Raw genomic sequence first — 20,946 nt, forward strand, 5'->3', positions numbered from 1 at the left:
TTCAGTCTTCAGATACGCCGCATTCACGCTGATAACAATCTTCCGGCCTAGCATCTTTGTCGTCTTTGACTTGCTAGGATGAACAAACTTTCTGTTCATCCTTTTGATCTCCTCATTCATGAAAACTTTTGCGTTCAATTCAGTCGCCATGTGACATAGCATACCGTCACCTCCGTGCTCCTTGTAGGGGGGAGTCGATTCTTTCGTATGTCGGTGTGGCGCGGCCAGACCGTAGCTTGTGACTACAGCCCTATCGCAACTTATCAAGACGTCTTTTATTTCGGTCATTTCAAAATTTAATTTCAGTTTGCCTTGTACAATCGCATGGATGTTTTCCCATTGGTGGTATCCATTTGTCGAGTCTTGGCACTCTGCATGCCTGTAATGGTAAATCAATGTTCGTTGCACCCTTTCTTGTTGAGATTCACACAAAATATGGGTTACTTCTTTCCTTTTCGGATTAGCAGCACGGGGATCGTCATCTCCTACCGCCATTTCTACCCAATATGATCTGGACAATTCATCAGACGTGAATACTTGCATTGTTCCGAGAGAAATGTAGACCTCCATAGCTGTTGTATTTTTCCTATCAGCCCAGCCATGTTCTTTTATGTGCTGCTGGTACTTCTCCGTTATTGGCTTCATCACGCATGGCACCATATTTGCTGACCACACTGTTACAGCTTCTTGTAAATCCTTGGTATGGCTTCCCCCTTTCAAATTAGAGGGACCAGTGACAAATGGCTTAGTTGATGGGTATTCTAGTTCCCTGTCGCACTTGTACTTCATAGATTGGGGCACGCTAAGATGGCATCGCAGATCTTCCAGCTCAGTCGCAAAAGGTTTATAGACCTCTGACCATACGTTGTCAGCGATAATGGTATTTTCTGGCGTAGTCAAATCAAGGGGCGTATATGGCAATTTTGCTAGCTCAATTGATTGTGGGCGCAGGACCTCAAGTTCAGTATTTACCTCAGCACTGGTTCCCTCTTGTAGAACGTACGTGGTTACCAAACCGTTCATCCTTCTGTTTAGCTTATGCGATAATCGGGGTTTTTTAGTTGGTGGGGAGAGGACGAGGTTTTTTTCCGTCAGCGGGACTTCCCTACCTATTCGTGTTAACCTCTGATCTCGGCGCGTGCCCACGCCTAACGTCACGCCGCCGGAACTTTGATTCGACGGGGGCCCTTGTTCTGGAGAGACTTGCATCCTAAAATCTCCAGACTCCTCTTTAGTCTCCTCCGGACTCATATCCGGAAAATAAGTAGTAGCTGCGTTGGAACTATTGTTGAGTGAAGTAGGCATGACGGCAGCTGTCGTGGGATCATTCCGCACTGATGCCTTACCGTCATCTGGACAAGCAGCTTTGCCTACATCCTCGGGGTCTGCTTGATTAGTTTGACCCCCATTCGCGTCAGCGGGACTTCCTCGCTCGGCACGAATTAGACTGGTGTCAGCAGGACTTCCTTGCTCGGCACCTAAAGAGTCTCTTTGATTTCTTGTAACGCCAGCGGTGTTAACCGACCCAACGTTTGCGTCAGCGGCCCTTGCCAACTCGACGCTCATATTGCCTACATCATTGGAGCCTCCTTGATTAGTTTGAACTCCATTTGCGTCAGCGGGACTTCCTCGCTCGGCGCGATTTTGGCAGGTGTCAGCAGGCCTTCCTTGCTCGGCACCCAAAGAGTCTCTCTTTTCTATTGTAACGTCAGCGGTGTTTACCGACCCAACGTTTGCGTCAGCAGCCCTTGCCACTTCGACGCCAGCGCCAGCGGCCCTTGCCGTCTCGACGCTCTGCTGTTCTGCAGCTTTCACCAACCCATCCTTGGTCACAGTTTTGCAAGGACTGTTTCCAATTCCGGTTTCGTCCTTTTTATCGCGTAAAGTCATACTATGTAGTGTTGCCAATGACAATTCTTCATTATCAGTAGAGGGAGTTTTAAATTCAGTATCTATACTCGGTAATTGTTGTACTTTGTCAATCCATTTTAGCCCCTCTATATTAAGAGGAACTCCTTTACCAGTTGCAAATGGAACTTGCAATCCGTCAAGAGGTACTATTACTAGAGAGTCGACTCGGGACGAGCCTCCTATTCCGCGCAATTTCATATCAAGTGGCTGTCGTTCAGCCCAGCTTCTCGGATATTTATTTTTTACTACGCTTTTCATAATCAAATTGGGGATACTGCCAGTATCGGCTAGAAATTTAGTGTCTGTGTTTGTATCCACTAGGTATAAAAGTTGCCCACCGAATAATTCTGCGAAATACGGTTGTAGGGGGTTGTCCGGTGAATCAAGGAATGTAAACAAAGGTAACGAGGCATTATGTACAGTTTTAACATGTTGGGGTAATATTGTGTCAGGGAGCTGATTTACCGGATCAATCAGCGCCCCCAACCGTTTTTTGAAACGCGTAAGCCTTGTTCTAATTCCTCATCTGTCCAGAAAGAGGTGGCATATTGGCGCGGCTCTTGTCTATATGAAGGCGCAATCCAGTTTACTTGGCCGTTATTAGGAATTGGATTCGCGTGTGTCCCCCTGGGACCCCATTGGCCCCTATCGTGCCAGTGGGTTTTATCTCTGTTTTTAGGTCTACTATCATAATAGGCCTCACATAGATTCGTTCTTTCTGCCAACGGGGGAGAACCATGGGATATGAGATACCGATCAAGGTCTGAAATCGTCAATAATCCATGGGTAGTAAGGAACGGACGCCAGTTGCGTTCAGCGGATTCCTTAATACGCTGCGGTACCGGTCGGACCCGTTTACGGATTGCCCACCCCAATTCGCTATCTCTAGAGAGTACCTCATTGTTTAGCCAAAGGATAAACTTGGCAATGCAATTCCGGGATTGGTGTCCGGGAACCTTACAATAATAACATACCGAAAGGGCCTGGCCCTGGGAAGGATTCAAATACAAACCTAATGGGGCAAATATATTACCATTTCTAAGGAAATTGTACCTCTCACCTTGGCTTTCCGCGATGTGGCGAGCCTCCTGACTGTTTGACGGAGTGATTTGCGTATTATCTGGTCCCACTCCAGAATCTTGTGTTCCTTCCGTTCGTGGGCTTCTTTGGCTTGAAGTTCCTGGTTGTTGACCGGATTGTGCTGACCCTGAAATATGTAGAGGTACGTTAGTAGGGGGCCGGTTTAATCTTGCGTTGCGAACAGGATTTCGGCGTAGTTGTGTAACCTGTCCTATATTCTTGATAGGCTGTAAAGGGATGATTCTGGGAGGTCGAGGTGGCGTTGCGTCGAATTCCGGCGGAAGATGTGATGACGAGGAAGTAGGCTGTAGAGGTATTTCCCGTTGTCCATCTCCGTTAGGGTGAGTCGGATAGCTATGTACCACAGGCCCAGCTGGCTGTACACTATAGATATGTACAGGCGGCAAGGGCGACTCGTTCTTCTGCATTATTCGGGTTCTCTGAGACGTCGGACTCGATTCCTGTTCATCTTGGAATTCTGAATTCCAGAACAGTTGTAGTTCTTCTGCGACTTTCCGCCAGGTGTGTTCTTCCCACCCTCGAATAATCAACCTGAGCGCTTCCGGCAGCTGCTGTCTCAAATTGCGGAAGAGTCGCAGCCCGTCCGGATTATCCATAACTAGATCGTCCATGTCTATCTCTAATTGTTTCAGGGCGCTGTTAAGTAGAGGAAGGGGTTCATCTTCCCAATGATAATTTCTTCGGAAATCGTTGAGAATTCTTTCATTGTTCACAATTCCTTGCGGGTTGGAAAGTGATAGCGACCTCATAACGGATTCCCAGCTGGCGTTTCCTGAGTTTGTGTTGAAGAAGTTTCCAAGTTGATCAGCTTGTTTGTAACGCCCCGCATTCTTCAATTTCTTTTGCATTGCATTCATCAATATTATATCAGCATCAGTATTACCTTCACCGTGGTGAATTCGCCTCATTGTGTTCTCCATCCATTTGAGAAGAGGCATGTCCCCCGGATCCATTATCAACTGTATCATTTCCTTTTCGGACTGAAATCTAATAGGTGTAGTTAGCGTTGGGTTTACTATTACCTCCATCTGTCGCGAGAGCGGCTGAATTGGGCGGCCATTATCACTGTCATCTGGAGTAGATGCGAAACGCGGCATTCCAGGATTCCCCCGGACATTTGGAGGATAGCCCGCATCGTAATACTCAGGACCACGGAGAATTTCTCGGGAAGCGCCACTATCTTCAAGGAAAGCATTTCGAGTAGCTTTCCGGAGGGTGTCCTGTGTGGATTTCATTTGCTGTACAAGCCTCTGCAGTCGGGATGTCGTCGCACTTTCAGAATCAGAATCTTCTGGTTGACCCTCCGAGTCTCCTTCATCATACTCCTCCCTTTCTCCACGGAAAATGACGTGCTCAGCGTCGCTCGGCGACTTTCTTGCCCGACTACTTCGTGTCCCAACATCACCCAACTTGTCAATGTCCCGCCGCTGACCCTTCGCATCTCGAGATCTCGACACCAGCTTCCGGAATGAGGGCAGATGTTTACTGTCCAATTCAGAGTCTGTTTCGCGTTCCAGTCTCATCGGTCCTCCTGTCGCCACTCCCGTAGGTGTCCAATATGCCATGGGCGTGTTAGCAGCATCTTTGGTCTTCATCGCCGGGTGCATATTCCCTTTTGTTCTAAAGATTGGAGCCATCAGTGAACGGGCAACCGGTGTCGGTCGAGATGGGGCATCAGCCTTCGCGTCTGGGTGCGTAGGGTAGACCGCCGTGACTGTATGACAATGCAACCCCTTTTTCACGGAAAAGGTGGGCATAGGTTGAGTCTCCCTGACCATACGGATAGCTGGTGGATCATAGGCCGGGGGAGGCGCTGAGGGTACGACAGCCAGGGCGGGAGGAGGAGGCGGTTTCTCTCCTACCACCTGCGTATAGGCTTTACCCAGCTCGAATTCAGTCTGCAAGATCTCGTTTAATACGTCAGGGGAAACCTTTCCAGTAATTTTTGAAGTGGCGTCACAAACGGCCTTCAGGTCAGCTTGAGCCCGCCGGACGTCTTTTCTTGCTTTTTCCAGCTCCTTCACTGCCTCAGGCAGGGTCGTTTTGACCTCCTGTAGGACTCTTGTCTGGTCGGCCACATCTTTAGCGTATTGCCTCTCTTGGTCTCGCACATCTTCGTGACGCTTTTGGGTATATTTAAGCAGTCGGATTCTCTGCTTTAGCTCCGCCGATGCCTCCGTTGGTTTCTTCTTTTTAAATAGTTTCAAGATTCTTCGCATGGCAATAGTAATAGATTTGATTTATAGACCCGTAGTAGAGTTTTCGAGGGCCAGCTTTACGCTGGAGATGGTCGGGTCGTCCAAGGTAGGCCGCGGTGTTGTTCCGAGTGATGAGTTGTGGTCGTTAGTCTCGAACTCCAAAAGTTTAGAAAGCGAGTCTTTAGTAATGATAAATTGGCGTCATTCAGATATGTTTTGCGAGCCAATAAGAGTTGGGGACGATGTTGTAACTCCGTTGTTAGGTCTTCCGTTTCCAATCGGAACTGTAGTTGAAGAAAACCCCGGTACCAAATGTAGACATACTGGTGACAACGTAACTAACAATGAAATTACAGACGCAATCAGGGCCACGACCAATGCAGTTTTAACGATGGTCGTCTTTGAACACATTTATAGGTCAACGTGCTACACCGGAAGTAGTAATCCCAGTGGTGCCTCCAGTACGTTTATAGTGCAGCTCCAGCAACGCTTGTTACTGCGAGAGTCCACACTTGGTTCGATTTTACTTCACAGTGTTCGTTTTCCTTATCTGTGTTGTTGTTGTGACCTTGTAGCATCCACAAATGGTGATCGAAGCAATGGTAAGGGTAGCAGCAGCTGGATCCAATCAGGCAATGACCTCCAGGTCCAGAACTTAAAACTACACTGGTATAACTAGTAAGCTAAACCTTAATACAACCAAATACTCCAATAAATTAACCATGCAAACAGGAATGAGGTCTCCATGTGTAAAACCCGATAAAATTGGTAAACATGCTTCAATTATATTACAAGTTTTATCTGAACCTATTCATCATCATGCACGATTAATAAACATTTTCAATACTCCAAGGTTTGTTTACGCATATAATTCATGCGACGGCCTGTCCTGCCGAAAAGCAGCTCCAAGGTTGGTTTACACATATAATTCATGTGACGGCCTATCCTGCCGAAAAATTCATTCATGAAATATTGTGTCATTACACAACACTCAATTACAATAGTATTTTGATCACAATCTACTATATCTCTGGGTTCAATGGTGCTGGTGTTTTAAGCTTTTTATTCATTCGTATGTACCGTGTCTCACAGATCATAGATCTGATATACCACGAATCCTAAACTTCTATCCCGTTAGGGTGAAGGGTCCCGACACTAACATAAGGCGTGGTCGGTTATGACGCCTTACTGTACGAGACGGTACAATAGATATTATTATAAACACTCATTGTAACAGGTTTGACTTTGCAGAGAATCTGTGACGTTATTGTAGGGAGGGAGGGGTATTTATTTTAGTTACTTGTGACATTAAACAACGTGTCAAGGACAAGTAATTTCCTAATTTAATGTCGTTTACACATACACCCTGGTTATCCCTACAGGGCCCAGCTATTTACATATATGATAGTTAGTCACAAGTCTCACTTATCAAACCCTGCTATCGTCATGCACTATTATTGTTAGTTTACATCAATACGGTTAACACAAAACAAACAAATATAGATTAATCATGTACCACTCGATTAAACGGCGACCAAAATATGTGTGTGAACAACAATACACATACCAGTACATCACGCAATGATTCAATACGTAGTAATATGACCTCCCCATCAGTCAACTACAAATGTAATTATGCAGCGACAACTTACTATTCATATAATAAATGTCCATTAACTCTTAACTATGTTCAGGGCATGAAAATGTTAGCGCCATTTAAAGCAACCTGATAGTAATTATCAAGAACATAGTAATTATAGTATTTGAACATAATGAAGCGAACTAGCTTCACTACACAACTTTGTTTCCAGTCCACTAGACACAAATACGTTTGTCTTGCCTGCACCGTCAAGCTCCATACACTTTGATCTTTTGCGATATTTTCCCATTGCAGAATATGCAGCGCTCAGCATCGGACGAACATTCTTGACACAGACCCAGATGTCCACAGGGGATCAGGGTAATTTCACTCCTATTATTCTTGCATTGTTTGCAAAGTATGGTTTCTTGTATAACCATCAGATTCTCAGCAATTTCTTCAACATACGCAATTTCTAATATTGATGGCGTCCCCATTCTGTTTCTAGCATAAACAGAATTGCCCAGTCTACTCTTTGACTGTTGCGCAGTTTGTGTATTTGAATCGACTGACACTATATCGAGTAGTACCAAAGGGTCTTGTACGACATCGTTCACAGTGAAATGAATATTTGATCGTCTGCTGGTGGCTCTTTTCTGTGTGGCTTCTGCTAAATCGTATGCTGTCCAACTGCATCTTCTTGGCATCTTCCTCTGACAATCTGGTTCGAGCGACGCGTATTTGCGTTCCTATTTCGGCGGCCGGTGAAGGTTTTTTTGCTCGCTTTTCAGGCGTAGTCCATATTTACACCGCAGCTGAAACACTTCACTCTATCTTTGTATCCAGCCCAATAAAATCTCGCGGCTGCCATATCAGTTGGCAAAACTGAAGCTTCTTTTGATATGGACGAAATGTCACCAATCTATAAAATTCAGCTCGGCGATTGCAAGGTGGAATATAGCTGCCGTTTTTCCCGGGAGAATCGCGATATCGTGGAGTGGTGATTCCATTTTCTTGTATAACTCGTTGTCCTCTCGGTACAGTAGTGCTTGACGGAACAGGCTTTCGACAAAATCGTGCGGAATGAATTAATATGTACCGTCATCGATTCATACGATAGATTAACTACACGGGTGTGTAGAATATCTTGATATCGTATTTGATCTGTCTTATAGTTTCGAAAATGAGAATGACACTTGTACTTCATGACGCTATTTATGCCTGCGTCTATAGCACAAAATTAACTCGTTAAAATAACATTGTCCAAACTCTTGTACAGACATCGATATAACAAACGGTTGACACACCCGCTTCGTAAAACGTATGTGTCGACAGGGCGGACCTATGACTAACGTGGTTCTTGATCATCGACACATCTGTTTCGGAAAACAAATGTGTGGATGGGGCCAATTTATTTGCCATTTCCAAGTTCATATTATTTGTAGTACACCTTCCTATGTGTTCTATAGGGTATTTTCTAACCTAATTACCATACTATTTTATTCCCATTATATATACATCACTATTACTACACATATAGGCTATCATATACATCTATTTAGTCAGGTTATATATTATTTCTTCAATAAACATAGTTTAATTAAACCAGATAGGGATGCAAAATCATTGAGTGTACCGTAAGACTTTATCAGTCATACCTATCAATTTAGTTTTCTATGCTTCTCTGAAAAATCTAGCATTTTCAGTCCCGTGCCTATTAACTTAGTCTTCCAGGCTTCTCTGGATAATCTAGCATTTCCAGTCCTGTGCCTATTAATTTAGTTTTCCAGGCTTCTCTGGTTAATCTAGCATTCCAGTCCTGTGCCTATTAATTTAGTATTCCAGGCTTCTCTGGATAATTTAGCATTTCCAGTCCTGTGCCTATTAATTTAGTCTTCCAGGCTTCTCTGGATAATCTATCATTTCCAGTCCTGTGCCTATTAATTTAGTCTTCCAGGCTTCTCTGGATAATCTATCATTTCCAGTCCTGTGCCTATTAATTTAGTATTCCAGGCTTCTCTGGATAATTTAGCATTTCCAGTCCTGTGCCTATTAATTTAGTCTTCCAGGCTTCTCTGGATAATCTATCATTTCCAGTCCTGTGCCTATTAATTTAGTATTCCAGGCTTCTCTGGATAATTTAGCATTTCCAGTCCTGTGCCTATTAATTTAGTCTTCCAGGCTTCTCTGGATAATCTATCATTTCCAGTCCTGTGCCTATTAATTTAGTCTTCCAGGCTTCTCTGGATAATCTATCATTTCCAGTCCTGTGCTGTTCACCAGTGGCGAAGTCATATCATTGTTTCCAATGTCGGAGCTTAAATTAGACTCATCGGCCAATGTCACACAGATAATCTGATACTCCTGATAACGTATGTGTCATCATCAGGAATCTCAGTGATCTCAGCGATTTCAGTCCTTGATCGAGAGACATATATTTTTGTGGTACCCAGACTGAGTGCTCGATCTCGAATTCCTTGCAGCGTAATCGTGGACACATGTTATCACTACTAATATTTCATAATTGGTGTAAATTATTCATAAATTTATACACGAAAAGTTTTCAGATCACATGATTCAAGTCGGGGTCTGAATTCAATTCCGAGCCCAAATCCAATCCCAAGTCCGACTCCAACCTCATATCCTATCTAAGTTATGTTAGATAACAATTTGTTAACCCATAGGGTCATTTTATCATAATATATTCGTTTTATATATTAATATATATATACATGGCAAATTTCCTTATTGTATGTTTTATCCGCCGCAGGTGTTTAATTTTTTTCAAATTCTTTTATCAATTTTTTTCGTTGGTGCTTATATATACATACTGTAACATTTATACTTTATATACATTGTTTTGCGACGATATATTTGTCCCTCCTTCCTTCCTATCGCGGTTGAAATGCAGCGTCTACTCGCGTAACCATGGGTGTCAAAAAGTGAGATTTCCTCACAACCTACTTCATATATACCTCATTACTACATTACCAACCCCATAGGGTAGGGACAAACGTACGACTCACACAAATATATACCTTATATACATAATTACAATTTCACATCACTTTGCGGTTGGATGCTGTCCAACAAGGTAAGAATTCATTTTCATAGGTGATTCTTAAGATGTTCTACGGTTTTAATGAAAAAGGGTTACTATTGGGTCGCGCAATAGACGGTTCCGCTGGCCGACACCAGGCACTATCCCCAAGCAGCGAACACCGTAATATCGGCTCTATGCCCAAGGGTCCGTGGACATATGAGCATGCGACATTACAGCATGCGAGACTTGGGCATGCGACAATTTGGCATGCGACACATGAGCATGTGGGTTAAATTACGGGTTAGGGGTAGGTTAGGGTTGGATTTATGGTTGGGTTAGGGTTAGGCTTTAGGTTGGGTTAGGCTAGGTTAGGTTAGGTTAGGCTATGTTTCGGGTTAGGGTAAGTTTTTGGGTTATACAGTATCATGCTGAAGTGACGCATGCTGATGTGTTCCATGCTGAACTGTCGTTTTCTATTGTGTCGCATGCTCATATGTTGGGCAACCATGCCCAAGCTCAAGAAATATATTTATACAATAAAAAGAAATGCTTCAAAAAAACTTCATCATATCGAACAAGTTTCTATAGATAAATGAACAAATAAAGAAATAAAGTATTTTTTTAAAGATGATCACCATACCTTTTTATAATAAACACACGGCGGTTCTCTTACAACATAGGTGATCATTGTTTGGAGTTGGTCTTCACATCCGTTTACTTCTACTGGTAATTATTCATAGTGGGTCTAGAAAATAGTTGATAAATGCCACCATTTCGGTTCTCATCTCTCTCTCTCTCTCACACACACGCACTCAATATTATCTTAGTGGAAGGTTTTCAACCAAAACAGTCACTATCTATTATTTGTACATGTCATGTCTTCAAAAATGGCCTCACGTAATTGAACTATACTCAGCCAAGTTAGATTTGGCCCTAATGCCTATATGCCTACAACTCAGAAGGCCACTAGGGTTCAACAAAGTACTCTGGTGATTTCAAAACTCGTAATACTTGAAGATCCAGACCTCATTGCTTTAGTTTTTGGAGTTTGGGCCCATACTATTGAGTGATTTATGATCTACAATTGAAATAAACTGACTACCAATCATAACGAAACGAAAATACTCAGAAATTAGCAAAATTATCCAGTTATCTGCAATCTTTCGTCAGTTCTGAGTATTGTTAAGCATATTTTTAGCTTAAATGCAAAGACGTGTATTCATGACCATCGGTGGAACATCATATGCGTAAAATATTGTTTTTCCACTGTCAAAGGTTCAGTAATCCGCATGAGCATAGTCTTATCATAACAAATATCGTGAAGTATACTCTGTATCGCCATTATTGCTGTATTGTCTGCTACCTAGTCCAGACTGAGTTAAAATAAAATACTCTCTCCCCCCTCGAAAACACAGAGCCTGAGCAAATGTTGGCAGAAATACCTTCTGCAAATAGGTAACTTCACCAGTAACACTGAATAATTTACTGAAAATGAGATGAGCCCACCTTATTGTTTAGAATTTAAGACCTAATCTGCAAATTACTCTTATAATAGTGCAGAAAACTGACAAGGCAGTTGTCAACAGGCTACAGCATGCTGATCAGAAGGGTTATAAATTGTTGATGAGTGGGAGTTTGTCAATACATTTTCTTTTTAAGCCTATACCGGTCTTGTTACGGTTTAATCCAGATAGATACCACAGTATGGACGTCTATTCAGCTTGAGCTTGCATCTACTGGCATTCAGGCAAAGAAAATGGCTCTATATTTACCAATTAGGAGTGAGTTTCAACGCAGCTGAAAAAAGTGGCCGGACTTGATTTTCGAAACCTCAAGCCGGGTAAGTCATGGTTGGTGATACCATTGTTAATATAAACCCCGGTATTGGTATGAAGCAATCAATCACCGTGACTCAGTTTCAGCGTAAATTTAACCTTCCTCAGGAATTAATCAATGCTGAATGGTTGCAGATTTTCAAACAGCCGGGATTGCCAAGTGGTTATATGATCCAAAGTTCACCGAGTGTGTGATACCAGCATATATCACTGTTGCTGAGACGTTGCTTGGATTGGGCTGAATCCTTATGACGGTCTACTTGATCGGCAAAAAAAAATTCAGGTAAATTTCAACCTCACAGTCTCTACAGTGGCTTAACTATCTCGTATCGTTCTGTGGTAGATGCCTCAAAACTTATAAATCTGTCTGGTATACTGGCCTGGACAATTTCAATTAATGTACCAATGATGTGGATGCGTTAATACCACAAGGTCAGATAAAGATACATGTGCTTAATCGAGATTTTATATGACTCAACAGGCAATTACTTAGTATCGGCCACTCTTGAAATTGCGAGATGCACCATTAGACTAATGCAAAAATGACAGATTCACAGTTTCAATCGACGAAAATTTATTCAAGAAATTACTGATGACTATGTTATGCAATATTACTTGTGTGATTTTTTACTAAAATGGCGTAGTGCTATACCTAATCTTATGCCAACATTATACCAAACTATCCAGAAAGACTAGAAACTGTTCCGCTACGGAACCCCCTTGGGTGTTTTTTCGCCATCAGATCTAGCATCTAAGTCATTGTAATTTTGGACAACCACAATCTTCTATGCTCTGTGCCACCTGTAAACCAATCGGTGTCTATTAAACTTTAATTGGTTACCTAAAATAGGGAATGTAAATTTATCATTCAGGAGTTGGCAAGACCGCATTGCAGAACTACCCGTTTTGAAACTTGCCTTGACGGGAAGAAGTACCGAAGTATTACATCTATTCAAACTTTGTACAACTTATACCAGCAGTTAGAAATAGCTATTCTTATCGCGATACAAAATACTGTTTATCATTCTTGAGAAATAGCTAGGTTGGCTAACCCCGTTACGGTGATCCTACTGGCTCACTGATCATTGCTTACTAATAAGATTAGGTTTGGTGCCTTGGAATAGAGCTACACCGGTAATAAAAGATTATTTAGTGAACCTGCAATTCTGCCATAGCTAATAGTGTCGTTCATTGAACAGTAAACACATTTAGTATTGTCTATGATTCAACATTCATAGGTATAGCGACCCGCTGGACCCGTGTGAATTTTTCAAAATGAATTACTAGAACGAGAATTAAAATCAAATATCAATCAATATTAATATTAAAATAAAATTGTAAATTCAATCAATTATAGTTTCGCTAACGCGATGATTAATATACCTACAAGATGGTGCTTTTTCTTTAGACCGGTCAGTTCCCTAAATGTCACACGGATATTCTAAATCTGGATCTGGAGCATGTCTCGCGGTGGACATGTCTAGCAATCTTGATGTAAACATAACTCAGAACATAGCAGCCGCCAGCATTACGCATGAGGCAACTTGTACTCCATCAGTACCCCGCACTACACACCGACTTCAATGCTGCCAGTCAAATCACTACTTCTGCTAAAGGTTTGTTTTATCCTTCCCAAGCCACGTATAGCCAGTTTCAGACACAATATATAGTGCCCAATGGTCATCCTGCCACCGTATCGTAGTCGAAATCAGGATTGTATTACTTCTATACTGCATGACTACATGCCGTATATCATAATGAGTTGGTGTTTGCCTATATGGAATTATACAAGTACATTTTATTTTGCAACTTACAACACGAGCCATATACATACATCAGACTTTATAGCCTCAGAAGACAGTGATTTCAGTCATAATAAGCTACTTTCCCAAGTTCACAGTGGTCTTGTCATCACAGATTTTCATGGTCAGAGGATTATGGCCATAGCATCTAATGTTGAGTAGGGCCATGTGAGAATAATTCCTGTCGTAATTGAACAATGAGCATGCATGTGCGTAATGCCCACAATCAATTTGGCGCAGATATCGTAAGCTGCCTTTCAGCTATGGCAAACAAAATTTGAATTAGTTCTATCAGAAGCAGATGGGTTTTTTAATGCACCAATGTGAAAAAAAGGAACAATTTTGTGAAATTTTCAATGAATATATTACCAATAAATACAGGCATTTTCTAATAATTAAACGTTATCTTAGCTCTATCATAAATAATAATTATGCCACTTTATCAGAAACCCAATAAAATGGTCAAGCAGTGTGAAATTCGACTTTGTTACGTAGAATGACAGCTTCGACTAGAAACAATAGCCAGTTATCATATGCACTAGTCTGCTTATTCAATTATTTGCTGACAATTGACACTATCTCAGACCTTCACTGATTTAAGTATTAGGTATGCTCAATCCAACCCCTCTAACAGAGCCCACGGCTGAACAGTGTTACATAAAACGGAAACATAAATCAAATCAGTTAACATCCTGCTTAGACACACTCATAAATTTAATCCACAAGGGGTCAGTATTCATCAGCATCTGTCGCATCAATACAGATCCCCAGTGTAACAGCTAAAATTGTAGCGAGAATATGATTCTTACACAAAAAAGGCAAATATTATAATGGATTATCATTGCAATTATGTTTGACTTATACTGCTCTCTTCAGGTAACAGTCCAGAAATGCAATGCCACTTTAATAATAGCAGGAAATATAATTTCCGAGTAAGTGCCAAGTAAATTATTATCATCTGTGGAGGTATCAACTGTAACGAACTTGTTATAGGTTCCTTTCTTTATTATCAAAATTGCGCTCCCAAAGCACATTAACCAGCTATCATGAAATGGTTTAAATACTATCAATACGGTGTCCGAACGCAGAGCACTGATAACCTTGCTACTATGTATGCTTGGCTAAAAAAATTCTATGCATTCAGTGCTATCTGCAACCGTAGTTATTGGGAAACACTTACAACTCTCAGACCCCCGTAAAACACTACCTGTCCAACGCATAGACATTATCGAAGGCTACCGGAAAACTTGCTGGATAAAGAAACACCATTGAACCTGTGATTTCACCCTAGACTACGCTTCATGAGCTGATTACTCCGGCATTTACCCTAGATAACCCCTAATCAGATATTGATTTCCAGGTGCTACTATTGACATGTGGGTTTCACAGAAAATATATCCTGGACTTTGCCAGCCAATAAGCATTTAAAGCAATTCGCCTTGCGCACATGAAAACTTAATCGAACACCCAATGGCGAAAAGCGTCTAATTTTAATACTCGGCCCAAATCACCAAAATTATTGCTAAATTCAGATTTAGTACTGGAATCGCTGTGCCCATAGCCCCAAAGATTAATCCCCATATGATTGGGCCAGCATTTTAGTTGAAAGGGTATCACTGATATTTCAACCATTCATTTTTTCACTAGGTATCTCAGAATGGGACAGAACTTCTGCTGGGTCAACATCTTCAGATGGACGCGACCCCAATCTGAGAATTAAAAGAACCCTTGATTTCAACACTGATGAAAATTTTGGACCACAAATGGGCTTTGTGAGGAAAATCGAACCGTCCAGAGGACTATCACGCACTCTTGCGCACTCCACCTTTTAACCAAAACTAGCAGTTAAGACGGGTGAATACCTGACACATCATGTGCCCAATTCATATCATTCAATTCATGTAGTTGGGTATCCGGGCTTTGTACTTGACACTGTGTAAAACCTCTTCTGGGCAAACTATTTAGTTTTGCTGAAATACTGTTCGCGCCAAGACATGGACTTTTATTAGTGATCTGATACCACTTCAAAGTTTTAACAGCAGGGGTAATATCTTAATGTCAGATCTTTTTCATCACATTTGAGCTGTATTATCTCCATGCCCATGCCCATTTATGACTGATAACTAGGTCCTGTACCGACAAAAAAAAACAATTTCTCCTAATAATTATATTTATTTTCATGTTTGCCATATCCAAAAATTCCTTATATCATCTATGGGTGTGTAAATTTGCAATATCTCTTCTATAGTACGTTCGGTAAAAGTAGTAATTTGCCACAAGCCGAAGGGTTTGAGGACCCCTGGTGTTTGTGTCAGCTGATGCCCTTATAGGCTAATCGTCTGTTGACAAGAGTAGACAGTACACGAAGAACGTTGTAAGCTCATCAAGGGCTCAAATACTTCACTATTATACTGTATACAGGTCGTGAATTTGTCTTAGTCTATTGTCGGATAAGTTCGTCAAACATAGGCCTCAAATAGAGTAGGGGAGGTCGACTCCTCCAGTAGGTGGCGATGCCCAAATCGGTTCCTTGATCGCTTACTGATCCGCACATACAAGGAATAAATGTATTTGATACAATTTTTAGGTTCATGGCCTAGTAGCCGACATCCCACTCGCTACAGTTAGCCTACTTCAATATAGTTGTTGCCAGCTTGCATTGATTTAGTGATACACAAAAAGCACCTTACCATCACTGCCACGGCCCGATCCACAACGAACGATATGACGTAGCTTTTCTTACTCTGGTGGTCCTGCTGACATATCGGTTCATGCGAGGACAATGGAAAACAGAAGGCATTTGGCAATGTTGTTGTACAGTTTGCTCTTGGGGTAGCAAAAATACACCAGCCGTTCAAACTACCCATTTAGTCCTAGTTTTGGATTTCTGAAAATTTAACAATTCTAGTTGTGCGGAGCACAAGTCTGTGTGACGTAGTGAAAGATAAAGGTAAACTGTGGCTGTGAGCCACACTTATATCATGCAAGGCCGGAATCTGCTTACGGGGCGTTCAGAATTCAATAGTGGACCGTATGTTGCCCGTCCATGATACATACTAAATTATCGCCCATTTTACTGCTGAAACGAGTTAGCTTTTGGCGCCAGTTCATAAACGTTGCTTTGTCCGTGTAAGTGATGCCCTGAGTAGAAGTCGGTCGCGATATATATTGGTATATTATACGCGGGTATGTTGTCGGGCCTTTATCATAGACATTCGTGGACCCTAGACAGTGACAAGTTCCGTAGCGGAGGGAGATTATTAGAGATATCCTTTCGGTGTTATCGTCTGTGGCGGAAAAGCCCCGGCCTACTTGAGAAATATTTTGTCAAGTGCTAAAGCCTGTGTACTCCAATAATCATCACGTAAGTGGTGTAAAAATAAAACCCAATTGGTCATAAACACCTTCACCAATTATATTAAAGAGGGAGTGATGCTTATTCCAAACCGCGCACAAGGTAGGTAGAGTTCCCACTGTGCAGGGCCCCACTTTCTATTTCTTAGCTAGACTATTCCCAATGTAAGATTTAGATGGTAGCTATACCCCATTTCCGTATTCGCAATATCCATCAATGATATACTATATACATCAAAGGCCCCCCTTTCAACACGTCAGTATACATAAGTACCCTTTACCTACATTTTAGTTTTCTGAGTCCGATTCTAATGTCGGGCATAGCCTCCCCCTAACTTCTTATTAGCCTTGTATTGCTATCTCGACTTCCCTCCTTCTTCCGTAGATACCCAAGTGTTCTGATATTGACCATGCCAATGTTGGGGTTTATATACAGTTTTCATGGCGTGTAATAATCTATTATTCTACGATTTGTGTATGGGGGAAAGCTATTTTAAGGTTTTTTTCGGGGTACACTGAATAATTAATCACTTACGGACAGCCGGCCAAGGACCATTAATGGATTTATGCCATAAAATCAGGTTACATCAGAATTTTTTAACAGTTAGTGACGTCAAACAGCACTCTGAAAATGCTCTTAACAGAATTAATGTGGTTTTCCCACTGAGATGTCACTCTCTAATGGTTTTTCTTGACATTAAGTAACATTAAATCCCCTTAGCAGCCGTTAATGTTTTTTTTGCACTCTCCGAGTCTTAATGCACTTTGCGCATTAGATACTGTGTGTTCGCCATTTTGTGGTCTTTATGCCCGTGACATTGCTGCACTGTCAGTCCGCAAATGGTCAGTCCCACAGAGTCTGCTACATCACTGCCATACGTATGATCGATTTGCACAATGTGTGACCTATTTTTCATATTCATCGCACTTTAGCGGCCCGGGGTGCTACAACCCAATTACTGAGACTACATGACTAGTATCGCATCGTCAAGTAGCATGTACACGATGCTGCTGCCGTCGCGTTATGGGTCAAAGTAGACCTAACACATCCATAAACAGTTCGCCGCAAACAGATTTGTAGTATAATCCTGCTGCATCGGTATGATCGATCTTCTATCTCAATTGTCGACCGCCGTCGCTGAGTGCGCAATAAGTTGTTATAAGTTGCTTCAGTTACTGCTTGATTTGAATTTCCCGATTACCGTGGTGCACAAGGCCATAAATTGCGATAAGCACCACTCATGATTGCAATGATAGTCAATTAGTCATAATAATTATAATAACCATCATGATGATCATAAACTTCCTTTTCTATTATACTATGAGTTGGGCACGATACATAACAAAGACAACGCTTTTTCAGCGAATATTAGAGCGATATCGGGCCCAGCTAAACACGTCATTAAGCGCGAAGTATCTCATCCCAGAGGTCTAACATGTCACCTTGAAATCTGCGTTCTTGTACTGTTCGGGTAGGCCTATCTTACGAAACGGGAGTGATACTGCGGAGCGGCCGCAGATAGTGGAATTACATACCTTTGTGTAATTATTATGATCTTCTTACAAACTGCATATGACGGTTTCGTTTTGGCGGTGGATCGGTTTGCCGACTTTTCTCCTATACAGGAGTGGAGCCGCTTTAGGATGTATATTGGCTTAAAATTTCCACGCTAGGCCGGAGGTAATCGTCTGGCGGACCGGTGAACTGGCGGGCCGGCAGGAATGTCGTCGCGTACCGGCGGTTGAGAACCACTGCCATATGCCATAGGGGATCAATTGTATAAGCGCGGGCTCCCAACTGGATGTTCCGTATACCCTAATGTGTACGAAGACTTTTAGAGGGTGTGCCATGCTCGCATCATATATGGTCTGACGACTAAGCAAGTTTACGCTTCGGGACGGACCTATACCAGATTCACGATGTTATAAAATGTTACATTTCAACTGTAACAAGCTTTTAATGCACATCCCCCATTCTGCTGCGGTAACTAATTACCTCACCTAACAGATGTCAATGATCCTGGTCCCTTAGGAGTAGAGTATGGGAAAAAATAACATCTGTTCGGACCACGACATCTGTCCACCAATACCCTTGCGGAAACCGCAATGATGGCTCAGACATTGCTGAATTTTTGTATGACTAAATCAAAGACTATTAATTAAACAGGAAACCAGTTCACCTTGGAGCATGTTCATCAATATGCCAAGATTATGCTGTCCACGTACTTGGCACGCGTAATTAAGACTCAAAATAACGGCAATGTATTTGGCGAAGTTTGAGCAGCCTTGGAGTCATAAGAATTCACTCTTTCCATATAGTTCAGTTTAAACCTTCTGGTTGTCATTGTAACATTACGCATTGTAAGAATGGTTTTCAATTTGAGAAGGGATATGTTTCCAAATCGGTAATCAAGTGGATCAGTTCTCGTTCACAAACAATGTCATGATAAGCAATAAAAGCTGCGGTGGTTTGTAGTGGGCATGGAGCAGGTCTCAGAGCTCAATGAATATAATTTGGGTCGGCATTATGATAACAAATCTTGCAGTGAATACATACCCGCGGCTGATGCGCACCTGCTACCGAAACTTAGCAAAAGAGCAAGGCTACTTTACCAAGCCACACAGAGCTGGGGACGCAGCCCAATATTTAAGTATCCACTTCGCGACATGTGTTAACAATATAATTCTGTTTTCAATTTAGAGATGAAACTGCGCGCCGCGGACCATAGTCTGGACTTTTGTTACGGCCCACCAACGTTTTTTGCCGCTTTTGATTTGGCCCACGATGGAAAATAATTGCCCACACCCGGTCTAGCGTAAGGTTCTGGCTACTTTCTCGCGCCCCACTATATCAATACGTTTATGCGCAAACAACAGAATCTGCACACAATACGGCGATTTGCCAGGGAAATATAGTTATTGCATCCGCTAAAACGACGGCCCTGACAAAAGATACAAGGCAGTGATTTTTTTCCTAGATCGTAATATAGTTTTAGACAATCGCAACATGCTTTGTGATGAACACTGAAGGTTCAAATGCAAGCGATCCAGGAGCATTACAGAAGCATGACCACATAAATATCGCTGTATACTATTATGATATCCATGTGGTCCGCCGTAGCTCTTTGTTACTGATTTATCTTTTATACTAGAGCGAAACCGCTTTATCGCTGTTGGATTATGTTACTTCGATCTCAAATTCTAGCCACGAATATGCTCAACATATTGCTATCTTTAAGGGGTATTTTGGATTCAAGATATCAGTATTTTAGAAAAAAACCTACGTCGAATTGTGTAAACATTTTATAATACTCAAACTTGTTTCACGCATTGGAATAAATCATTCTGCGGATCGCATGTCTGACGCTTCTACGCGTTTTTCAAGCGTCTGGATCACTGAAATTCAAGCCTCATTCCATTGATGGAATAATCTCGCCCTCGTAGAAATCTATTTTGGGCATTATTGACTTATGTTATTTGGCGCAGGCGAGTAGTTTGCATTTATACAAACTTATACATATCAGATCCTAGGCCCCATGTGGTTTTAGTGCGCATGATACCATGGTATGGTGCAACATGAGTCGTATTTGGCGTAAAGGCGTAATAATTCCCCTGTTTGTGGATATGCACTGTATCTAGTTATTAACCGAGCTTGATTCTTCTCTTGTTGTAATATTATATGGGCCGGTAATAATCGTAGAATTAATATCCCCCAGCAATTGAGGAATTATATAATTCGTACTCCGTGTAAAGGCCTCAAATACAACGAAAATCACGATCATCACTGTGAGCAGTATATTCATTAATTATTTATAGCGATCCGACAGTAGCAAGCGCAAAATAACAGCCCATCCTGCAGCGCATATTGAGGAATTCGGATATTACAGTTTTGCAGCACGACGAAGCTTACGATCCTCACCGCGAACGGAATATTCATCAATTATTTATAACAATCGCTAGTAGCGAGCAAACTAGAAAACAAAAGATTATCGACACGCGATTATTGCTTGCGTGATTTCTGTGCTAATGTACCCCAATATTTTCAAGTCTCGCCGTTATTCTAGAATTTGCACAAGTTGGTGAGCAATATTCGCAATGGCCGATAAATTCCATCGGCTCATAT

At 41.9% G+C, this 20,946-nt stretch overlaps 1 protein-coding gene and 1 long non-coding RNA gene across 4 annotated transcripts in view; one reads left to right on the plus strand and one right to left on the minus strand.

The window, feature by feature from the left end:
* LOC145458993 (uncharacterized) overlaps positions 1-6,456 on the minus strand; it is a 190,242-nt gene extending 183,786 nt beyond the window's left edge. The window contains exon 1 of the mRNA XM_080337509.1: positions 5,900-6,456. Within this exon, the coding sequence (XP_080193635.1) occupies positions 5,900-5,934 (35 nt within the window). The 5' untranslated portion in view covers positions 5,935-6,456. The remainder of the gene's footprint in view (positions 1-5,899) is intronic.
* A 4,702-nt stretch (positions 6,457-11,158) lies between these two features.
* On the plus strand, positions 11,159-19,361 carry LOC145459000 (uncharacterized). 3 transcript variants are annotated; one of them, XR_013921253.1, is made up of 5 exons: positions 11,159-11,672; positions 11,803-11,950; positions 13,076-13,283; positions 15,117-16,842; positions 16,935-19,361. It is a non-coding gene; the product is annotated as an uncharacterized LOC145459000 (long non-coding RNA). The 3 variants fall into 3 exon arrangements; XR_013921251.1 differs by lacking the exon at positions 11,159-11,672 and having other exon boundaries at positions 11,708-11,950; XR_013921252.1 differs by lacking the exons at positions 11,159-11,672; positions 13,076-13,283 and having other exon boundaries at positions 11,708-11,950.
* The last annotated feature ends 1,585 nt before the right edge of the window (positions 19,362-20,946 follow it).

The sequence above is a fragment of the Botryllus schlosseri genome, chromosome 16 (assembly GCF_051294905.1).
Source record: "Botryllus schlosseri isolate E-star chromosome 16, Bs_hap1, whole genome shotgun sequence".
Lineage (NCBI taxonomy): Eukaryota > Metazoa > Chordata > Ascidiacea > Stolidobranchia > Styelidae > Botryllus > Botryllus schlosseri.